General features: G+C 36.9%; 2 protein-coding genes and 1 pseudogene across 2 annotated transcripts in view; 2 read left to right on the top strand and 1 right to left on the bottom strand.

The window, feature by feature from the left end:
* The window catches only part of LOC107559644 (cAMP-regulated D2 protein), a 12,913-nt gene extending 10,333 nt beyond the window's left edge, over positions 1-2,580 (top strand). Inside the window, exons 8-9 of the mRNA XM_016243547.1 lie at positions 1,663-1,835; positions 1,951-2,580. Of these exons, the coding sequence (XP_016099033.1) occupies positions 1,663-1,835; positions 1,951-2,403 (626 nt within the window). The 3' untranslated portion in view covers positions 2,404-2,580. The remainder of the gene's footprint in view (positions 1-1,662; positions 1,836-1,950) is intronic.
* A 1,729-nt stretch (positions 2,581-4,309) lies between these two features.
* LOC107560101 (Bardet-Biedl syndrome 10 protein homolog) lies at positions 4,310-5,893 on the bottom strand (annotated as a pseudogene).
* Positions 5,894-8,789: 2,896 nt separating this feature from the next.
* Positions 8,790-11,163, top strand: part of syt1b (synaptotagmin Ib) — a 5,907-nt gene continuing 3,533 nt past the window's right edge. Inside the window, exons 1-2 of the mRNA XM_016244146.1 lie at positions 8,790-9,040; positions 9,121-9,296. Of these exons, the coding sequence (XP_016099632.1) occupies positions 8,863-9,040; positions 9,121-9,296 (354 nt within the window). The 5' untranslated portion in view covers positions 8,790-8,862. The remainder of the gene's footprint in view (positions 9,041-9,120; positions 9,297-11,163) is intronic.

Genomic DNA, 11,163 nt, shown 5'->3' with positions numbered 1-11,163 from the left:
CAACCCAGATGTTTGAATTTGTGCAATGCATTTTATGGACGACAGTTTTTTGAACCTAGAAGAGTACAAGGCTGGCTGTGCACAAAGGCTATTTCTAAAAAAAAAAGGAGAAAAAAAAGGGTCAATTCCGACTTTGATATGACAATATGTTTTGTTATTAGTTTAAGTATTTGCTATTGACTGTTCAAATGCGGAGTTTTGTGCAGCGCAGAGTAACGCGTTGTGTGTGTGAGGGGAACAGGGTCACAAATCCTAGCACGTCAGCTGTCTTAACCGCGGCTTGTGTACTGCATCATCACTGTGTCTGTCACGCGACTCTGTTGCCCTTTCGGGCTGGAACTGATGGTAAAACTAACGACATTATTAACTGTCTTGATATTTACTTTGAAAGCTGACGCTCACGATTATGGTAAGGGGCGTTACATTTCCGACGCATTCTGCCAATCACAATGCACTGGGTCAGCTGGCCAATCAGAGCTGCGCTTGTCAAAGGAGGGAGCTTTGTTGAAAACAACATGTTTGAGAGAGACGGGGCATAGAGGACCTACAATAATGTACAGTATTTGAAAATCATCAACCCCTTCCGTTTCCTGGAGGTCTTTGAGACATGGGGACCATTCATTGATGGAGAGCTGATCCAGGAACAGCCAATCACAGCCTTCCAAACAGGCCACTGGCAGAGTTACAAGCCTGTTATACTTGGTTTGTGCTTAAACAACAACATCAGCATATTCTCAGCATATTAAATATAAGCTAAGCTTAGCTATCACATGTTGTTGATTACCACAGAACATAAATGCTGTGGGATGAATTTTATTTAAAGGAATAACCAAAAATTAAAGTTTGCAAAAAATGTACTCACCTTCAGGTCATCCAAGATGATGTCAGAACAGATTTGGAGAAATTGAGCATTACATCACTTGCTCACCAATGGATCCTCTGCAGTGAATGGGTGCCGTCAGAATGAGAGTCCAAACAGCTGATAAAAACATCACAATAATCCACACCACTCCAGTCCATCAATTAATGTCTTGTGAAATAAAAAGCTGTTTTTAAGAAACAACTCAATAGGTAGGACGTTTTTAACTTCAGACCATTGCTTCTCTATGCATAATAATATGGACTCGTATTTTGGCCAAAAGTGATGAAGTCAAGAAGTCTTAATGGTGGATTTGTGTCTTAAATGTGCAGCTTTTCACTTCTCAATATGTTCATTGATGGACTGGAATATTCTGTTACACCAAATACACAAAATAATGATCTTTAAAATAGCATCATATGACCCCTTTAATGGTGGATTTGTGTCTTAAATGTGCAGCTTTTCACTTCTCAATGTTTTATCAGCTGTTTGGACTCTCATTCTGATGGCACCCATTCACTGCAGAGGATCCATTAGTGTGCAAGTGATGTAATGCTAGCTGTTTGGACTCTCATTCTGACGGCACCCATTCACTGAAGAGGATCCATTAGTGAGCAAGTGATGTATTGCAACATTTCTCCAATCAAGTTCCGACAAACAAACTCATCTACATCTCGAATAGTTAGAGGATGAGTACAATTTCAGCAAATTGTCATTTTTGGGTGAACTATTCTTTAACCTGGAATATTCAGTAAGGTTAGCATTGTTTACCTCTGTCAGCTCTCGTCTGGTCTGTCCTGTAGGTACAACCTCTGAGGAAGGCGTGACCTTTGTGTACAGCGTTTTCAACCGGTCCATATCAACTCTGGAATGTGTGCTCTACACTGCCGCCATTTTTAAGCAACATGCATTTAAAATTCTGCACAAATACATTCCTTTCTACCGAAACCAGGAGAGAAGAGTGATGCTTTCACAAGTAAGACACCAGTATTCTCCAGATAAAACAACTGCAAGAGAAACAGCACAAAATAGAGGTTAGGCATTATGTGTTCTTACACTTCTTTAGCTTATAAAATTAACCTGTTTTGCAGATAGTCACGGATTACATGTTTCTGTGTCCGACTCGATGTTCTGCTCGTTCTGGAGTGAAAGTCGGTGGAGCTGTTTGGTTGTATGTATTTGACCATGCTCCATCTGATCACAACATATGGGCGGGGCTTCCGTTCTGCTACAATCGTACCTGCCATGGGGCGGAGCTTCCCTTTCTCTTTGACTCCGCCCCCAGCACTAACTTCACACTTACACCTCAAGAGACCCTTCTGGCCAACCGGATGGCGTGTTACTGGGGAACGTTTGCCCACACTGGGGACCCAAACTCTCGAAGTGAACAGACACACTTCTGCACACAGCAGAGGCTGCCGGTTTGGCCTCGGTACAAGGCTCCAGAGGGCTGGCCCATCTTGAACCTGACTCTAGCCTCACACCCACAGCACGGGGACAGGGACCATTTCTGTGACTTCTGGGATCGGCTGGACATCTATTGAGGGGAGGAGATTGAGTTGGAGGAAAGACAAGATCAGTGCTTTAACAATTTTGATAAACTCTTTGCTATTCATTAACCATTCTGCCATTTCTTTTTTTTATTTCAAATCTCATCTTTATATATTATCAGTGACTGGGCCAGTGTTATAACAAAATATTATTTTTAAATTAGATTATGATTCAAAAGTTAGGAGTAATTTTTTCATGTTTTTGAAATAAGTCTCTTCTTCTTCAGCTGCATTTATTTGATCACAAATACAGTAAAAACAGTAATATTGTGAAATATTATTACAATATTAAATTTACATTATTACAAATTTAAATTGTAAACTCTTTTCTTTTTTTAATATAATTTAAAGGTGACATATCATGAAAATCTGACTTTTCCAGGTTTTAAGTGCTATAATCAGGTCTAAGGTGCATCTACCAACCAATGAAATGTGAAAAAGATTAATCCAGTAACTTTGTTTTGTTTTGTTCTGTCCGTGTGCTTCGGATGTGTGCTCTCAGAAAACCGTATATAAGAAGTTTAAACTCATATGGTTTAAAACACATGATTTCAGTGCGATAAACATGATAATCAGAACCAAAACAGAAGTTTTTTAGCAGGTTCGAGCTGTAATGGCGCAGCTGTATTCTGGAAAAGGGGGCGGGGAGCAGCAGCTCATTTGCATTTAAAGAGACAGGCCCGAAAAACAGCGTGTTTCTGCTTTCACTCAAAATAGGCATTTTCAAAATGATATAATAAATGATCTGTGGAGTATTTTGAGCTGAAACTTCAGACACATTCTGGGGACACCAGAGACTTATATTACATATTGTAAAAAAGGGGCATAATATATCTCCTTTAAAATTTATTTCTGTGATACAGAGCTGAATTTGCATTTAAAGAGACAGGCCCGAAAAACAGCGTGTTTCTGCTTTCACTCAAAATAGGCATTTTCAAAATTATATAATAAATGATCTGTGGAGTATTTTGAGCTGAAACTTCAGACACATTCTGGGGACACCAGAGACTTATATTACATATTGTAAAAAAGGGGCATAATATGTCTCCTTTAAAATTTATTTCTGTGATACAGAGCTACATTTTCAGCATCATTGTAGAACGCCATTTACTAGAAATAGAACTCTTTTGTAACATCATAAATATCTTTACTGTCACTTTTGATCAGTTTAATGCATCCTTGCTGAACAAAAGGATTTATTTCATAAAAGAAAATCATACTGGTCCCAAGCCTTTGAAAAGAGTAAATTGCACTACTTTTATTGATCTGACATTACTGATTACTGACATTTACTAAATGTCAGGCTTTAAAAAAAACTCAGACAACAATGATTTTGAAGTTTTTTTTTTTAATAATTAAAATGTATAATGCATATAGAACTGTATTACAAATACTCTTATGAACTTAAATGTTCAAAATAAATTACTGATTTATATATCAGTAATTTATATGTGTGTGTATATATATATATATATATATATATATGGTATATATCTCTCACATAATGAAGGTATTTGTACTCTTAAGACACATAAAAATCCCTGAACCTCTTTCCATTATATAAAATATCAAAACAAGTGCCATTTATTTTAAAAGAAAAATAAAGGAAAAGGTAAATAGGCTTTAAATGTAGTTAATTTGATGATCTACAGCTGTTTTTATTCTGCAAGGACACATTTGTGAACTTAAGAGGAAATTACATCAATACATCCACTAAAATGACCAGTTGGTTTGAAGTCATTGCAAACATGGCTCAAAAAAGTTAAAAGATTTAAAAAGGTTCAGCAGCATTTGTTTGCAGATGCCACTTTGTTTGATATTTTGTATCAAATGCTTTGACATTCAGACATTTTTAAGCAAGACTTTTAAAGTTCAAATACTATAAACATGTAGTGGATGACTGAATATTACAGACTTATGCATCTGTTGACTGAGTGGAGTTTGAACACTCTGGCTTCTCTTCCTCCTCCTCCTCCTCAGAGTGTGTTTGAGGGCCAGTGCATAATGGAGAGCGTGTGTGTAAAATAATCCCTACACATAAGAGTCTGTGCAAACACTGCAACACAGAAACAAGCAGCTGCTTCTTTCCACTGACCGACTAAAGACCCGGGGCAGAACTCTCACTGAATCCGAACCCAAACTTCAACTCAGGCATTTCTGACTCTTGCTCTTTGGTCTTGTCCCATTCCTTAAGATCATCCAAGAAATGTGTCTGGATATTCAGAAAGCGCCTGTGATTATAAACATACAAAGTTCTAGGCAAACACAACAAGGCCTTTGCCAGCAGCCTAAAGCTCTCTGGGTCACTAGAGTTACGTTCGTTCAACAAAAAGTAATGTAGCAAGAACTCAAACACGCCTCCAATGGGAAGCACTCCTCCTGTGTGCATAATTCCACCCCACAGGTCTTGCGATGAAAGAGCACTTTGTGATTGGTCCAAACACGGAGTCTGTGATTGCTCAGACGCCAGTGTCTGACAGAAGCTTTCAGACAGATTCTGTAGCATTGCAAACACACCTTGGCTCACACACACAGTCTGGTCAAGCAATCCCAGCACTGGTGCACAAAGAACAAGCGTGTGTGAGTGTGAAAACATGCCCAGACATGCATAGCGATGCCCACCGAGTTGCACACGTCTACAGGAATTAAGCATCACGAGGTGTTGAAGTGGTGGATGAGAGAGTGTTTCTACAGCGCTGATGCTTGAAAGAAATTCAAGCTGGGCCGAATCGACACACTCAAGTAGAGAAACGTGGTTCAGTTGAGCCCATTGCAACACACTTTCTGACTGCTTCACGGACGATAGCACCACATGCACCAGTAAGTCTAATAAACTTGCTAACTTTTGCTTCATGACGCTCTCTGAGCGGTGCAGACAGTCCTTTTGAATGCACACGGATATGTTTTCACCTACAGCAATAAATTAAGCTCCAAAGCTCTCAAATAAAATGAGTGCTTTTACTGATCCTGCTGGTTCAGTCCACACTGACCAATCACAAGTCACAATCAGGCCTTCAATCACCTCTGAACAGCCAATAGGAAGCCCTGTCACGGCCGTATGTAGAAATGAGAAGTTTGAATGTATGAATGAGATTGTTTCTACTGCGTTTTGATCTTGATTGACTTGATGGAAGAACCCAGACAGGACTCGTTTCAGTACATCCGCCTGGCCGATCCCCACTCTTCCAGAAATATACCCGCCAATCAACAAATCAAGAACGCTGCCCTCCAGTTTGTAACTATGGTGACTACAATACAATGAGGCATATGGGGTAATTTTGTGTGTTACAACATCGTCCAATTCCTTCCTGCTCACAGCCAACAGGCGATTAGCGAGATTTTGAAGATTACGGATGCTCCAAGATCCTTTGCGGCGCATGTGTGAGTCCTGAATTCCTCGTAACAGTGCGGCCAGCAGGAGAATGAATGATTTTGTGCCGTCTGCAGTAGCTTTAGCATGTGCACACACACAGTCCAACACCATCCTAAAGAACAAAGATAACAAATGCTGAATAAATCCACATTATTTTCATATAAAAATATAATTAATATAAATAAATCCTGAAAAATTTCTATATTTTTTGTTTGTCTCCAGTTTTGAGGCATCCTAGGAGTATATGACTTTCTTCTTTCAGACGAATGCAGTCGGAGTTATATAAAAAATGGTCTTTGATCTTTCAAGCTCTTTAATGCCACTCACCCGCGATGGGCGATTTTTATTTAACTTCTTTTGAACTGAAGCAATGCAACACCCGCTGAGTGGCATTAAACAGCTTGAAAGATCAAAGACAATTTTTAATATAACTCCGACTGGATTCGTCTGAAAGAAGAAAGTCATATACACCTAGGATGCCTCAGGGGTGAGTAAAACGCAGCCTAATTTTCATTTTTGGGTGAACTAACCCTTTAATTGTATTTTTAGATCTCTATATAAATGTACAGTTGTGGTCAAAATTTTATATACAGTTTCTGCAAAATGTTAATTATTTTACCACAATAAGAGGGATCATACAAAATTGATGTTATTTTTATTTAGTACTGACCTGAATAAGATATTTCACATAACATTTACATATAGTCCATAAGAGAAAATAGTTGAATTTATAAAAATGACCCCGATGAAAAGTTTACATCCACTTGATTCTAGGTCCAAATGCTAACTGATGCTCCAAAGGAAACACGATGCATTAAGAGCCAGGAAGGGGAAACTGGTCAATTGGACTTATTTTTGTCTTTGGGGAAACATGCAAGTATCTTATGTAGATTCTGAAGGGATACTAAATGGAAAAAATATGATATTTAGGCAAAATAAGAAAAATTTACACATCTTCATTCTGTTCAAAAGTTTTCACCCCTGGCTCTTAATGCATGGTTTTTCCTTCTGGAGCATCAGTGAGCGTTTGAACCTTCTGTAATAGTTGCATATGAGTGCCCTCAGTTGTCCTCAGTGTGAAAAGATGGATCTCAAAATCATACAGTCATTGTTGGAAAGGGTTCAAATACGCAAAAGATGCAGGAAAACCAAAATATTTGTGGGACCTGAAGGACTTTTTCTGAAGAACAGCAGGCAGTTTAACTGTTCAGACAACAAGGGACTCGTGAACTTTAAAAAAACCCCGCTGTGGATCCTCCAGGTAACAACACAGTATTAAAAATATTTTTAGAAATTCAACTATTATTTTCTCTTGTGGATTATATGTAAACATGTTTTATGTTAAATATCTTATTCAGGTCAGTACTAAATAAACAATAACATGCATTTAGTATGATCCCTCTTATTTTGGTAAAATAATGAACATTTTGCAGATACTGCAAAGTGTATGTACAATTTTGACCACAACTGTATATTTATACACATATATACACTATTGTTCTTTAGCAGTAAATCAGCTTATTAGAATGATTTCTGAAGGATCATGTGACACTGAACCTGAACCAAAACAAACCCAACAAAACTGTGTAAAATGATCTCGAAACGATAATAACCTTCTAAGCTGTTGAACATCCTCAAACATAGCGGAATATACTGACACCTACCGGACAGACAGTGGAAAGTGTCTTGTATTAATAATGCAATTATTAATAACGGATGAAATAAATATTTAATAAAACTTTTAATATCTTTTCATAGAAAAGTGTTGATACGTTCCATAAAAACTGGTGCATTTCATCATTTCAGCTTCAATAAAATCTGCGAAATAAACCTTAGAACTAAATTAAATTATATTAAGGTATAAGGTATATTATGTATAATGTAGATAAATTATATATTATAATAAATTATATACGATATAATTATATTTATTACATAAATTATACGTAAAATATAAATGATAATTTATATTTATCAAATAAATGATATATGCTACAATTCTAAAAACAATATAGTGTGTGCAAAAATAAATAAATAAATTTTAAAAAAATAAATAAAAACACGAGCCAAATATATTTGTTAAAGACAAGCTTGCAAATGTCTTTTATTATATTCTGTGCATGTAGATACCACATTTAAACATTTTTATATTTATCTCCCCCAAATATTTTGTGAAATAACCAGTACTGGCACCTTAATGTGACCCCTGCATTTCAAATCATTTCTACATCCCTCATTAAAAGCTTGTCATAATGTCCATATGGCTCCACCCACTGCTGCACAGCTTGCAACTGGATGCTTCACTCTCAGTCTCTCTCTCTCTCTCTCTTCTGTCATCGTCTATCTAGCAGCGTTAAACTCAGTCAAACATCTTGATATTTTCTTTCTTTTAAAACAATAGTCTTGCCAAGACACACAAGACAGCTTTATCTCATTACCTTAGTTTCCTGTCTTTCATTTTCTATTTTCAACCTGCCTGTCAAGTGCACTTCTCAAATCAGAGCTGCAGGTAAGTGTTCTTCCTCCTCAAATATAGTATGTGATTTTTTTATCATCCTTAGATTACATATATACTTAACAATGAACTTTTATGTGCGGACAAACACACGTTGTGTCTGAGGCTATCCATGCATATTTATATACACTAAACAATGCTTTGAATATATACTTTTATATGAATGCTTCTGAGGTTTGCATTAGGGTGAGTTTGACGGTGTTGTGTATATATAAATGCATGTTTATTATTATTTGTGTTAGATATACAGGTATAAGTTTGAGTCTCAGGGGTATCAGTGTCACTGGCTTTCTGTGTCTCATTTCACTGTAAATAGAGAGAAAATCAATAAATCCCTACTCAGCATTTCTCAAAATAATCCAAGGTTAAGGAGCATCATGTCACCTGCTGTGTGCGCTGAATGTGAACCTGCCTTTGCCTTTACACCTTATAGTGAGCTTCCAGAGCATCAGCATTACGCTCACTATCATCTGTGCAAATGCCAAAGGTTATTAGAGAAGTCAAAACTTTATAAAGTCACATGCAACTCTCCAGATAATGCACTTCTCCACTGCATGTCCTCAGAATGCATGAAGGTGATGCTCTGCTGGCTGGTCCTTCCTCATCTCCAGCACTGAATGGATCAAAGATACCTGGACCTGCGAGTTCTCCATCCACGGCTGTTCATCCTCAGACTACAACCGCAGAGAGTTTGGCTCATAGCATCAGAAGCAAGTTTCTGAATGAGCTTCATAGAGTCCCATGTGAGCAGACAGTCTCTCTCACACACATAATCACTTACTCACCTGTGTATTTACTGTCGTTTCTCTGTGTGTTGTTTCAGTACCATCCTGGGCTCTGGTGGCCCTTGGCTTCCTCATAGCCCTCATCACGCTCAGCTGCTGCCTGTGTTTCTGCAAGAAGATGATATTTAAAAAGAAAAAGGAAAAGGGTGGGAAAGAGAAAAATGAAAAGAACAACATTAACCTGTCAAACGTGAAAGAGGACGGAACAAAACGGGTACTAAATATTGATGTGTGTGTATAGTGTGTGTGTGTATACATTTATAATTATATATATAGTGTGTATAATTATTCATATTTTTTCTACGCACATTTTACCAATGCCAAACCACATCTATTTTAATAACTACTTTTCCTTTTGTATATAATAATTTATAAGTGATATATAATTGGTAACGAGGGCTGAAAGTGAAAAAAATGCCTTACATTCAGTTGTGCACAATTATTAAACAGGTTTTCTTTTACAGGTAAAATGCGCCAAAAACAAAAAAGAGATTTTAGACACCGAGAAGGAAGCAATACCATAAAAATGTGCTAAATTAATTATATTAATTAATAAATTAACACACACACACAAAATTGGGCCCCAATAATTCATTAAATTATTTATTAACACAATTGAATTACAATTATATATATATATATATTTACCAATATATATATTAATTATTTTTATTTAAACATTGTCCGTCTTTTTGACGGACGGGGTCGTAAAAATTCCATCATAATCTATTATTACCCGTCATTTTAATTTTCATATTTTAATTTTAATAACACATTTAATTGCATGTATTTTTGTTCACATTTTCATTTTTAATAATGAACCTACATGACGAGCATATAGGTTTATGCATTTATTTATTTATTTATTTATTTATTTTTATTTAGTCATTTAGCAGATGCTTTATCCAAAGCGACTTACAAATGAAGACAATAAAAGCAGTCAAAACTAACAAAGAGCAACAATATATAAGTGCAAATGACAAGTCTCGGTTAGCCTAACACAGTAGCAAGGTGTGTTTATATATATATATATATATATATATATACATATATACACACACACACACACAAAGAAAAACAAGTAGACAGAATAGAAAAAATTGACGCAGTTTTCAGTTGACGAATGAACAGTAGGCTACATATAGTGCACCTCCCATCCAATAAATCGCTAAGCTTTGTGCGTTGTTACTTTTGATATGAAACAAGGTCTCAGATTTCAAATTCTGTCCATTTTCTTAGGAAATTCAAGCAATAAATACAGTTTTGGCGCACTTTAATGTGGTCTGATAGATCGCATAACTGGGTACTCGCCTCAAACTCAGCGAAAGACTCGTAAAACGCTTTTATTTTTGTTCTGGAGCTGATGATCCCGCGCTCTGCTGCCACACTGGACAGGGGTGGGACTTACAGTTGTAAATTACAATAGATTATCCTCAGTGTAATCTGTCAAAATTCTAATTATTCCGTCACTGCTAAAAAAAAAAAATCGGTCATTGGCGTGGTGTGTCTACAGTGGGGCAAAAAAGTATTTAGTCAGCCACCAATTGTGCAAGTTCTCCCACTTAAAAAGATGAGAGAGGCCTGTAATTTTCATCATAGGTATACCTCAACTATGAGAGACAAAATGAGAAAAAAAAATCCAGAAAATCACATTGTAGGATTTTTAAAGAATTAATTGGTAAATTCCTCGGTAAAATAAGTATTTGGTCACCTACAAACAAGCAAGATTTCTGGCTCTCACAGACCTGTAACTTCTTCTTTAAGAGGCTCCTCTGTCCTCCACTGGTTACCTGTATTAATGGCATCTGTTTGAACTCATTATCAGTATAAAAGACACCTGTCCAAAACCTCAAACAGTCACACTCCAAACTCCACCATGGCCAAGACCAAAGAGCTGTCAAAGGACACCAGAAACAAAATTGTAGACCTGCACCAGGCTGGGAAGACTGAATCTGCAATAGGTAAGCAGCTTGGTGTGAAGAAATCAACTGTGGGAGCAATTATTAGAAAATGGAAGACATACAAGACCACTGAAAATCGCCCTCGATCTGGGCCTCCACGCAAGATCTCACCCCGGGGGG

The sequence above is a fragment of the Sinocyclocheilus grahami genome, unplaced genomic scaffold (assembly GCF_001515645.1).
Source record: "Sinocyclocheilus grahami isolate Dianchi unplaced genomic scaffold, SAMN03320097.WGS_v1.1 scaffold22.1, whole genome shotgun sequence".
In the NCBI taxonomy this organism is placed as follows: domain Eukaryota; kingdom Metazoa; phylum Chordata; class Actinopteri; order Cypriniformes; family Cyprinidae; genus Sinocyclocheilus; species Sinocyclocheilus grahami.
This window is presented reverse-complemented; position numbering and strand designations above follow the sequence as displayed.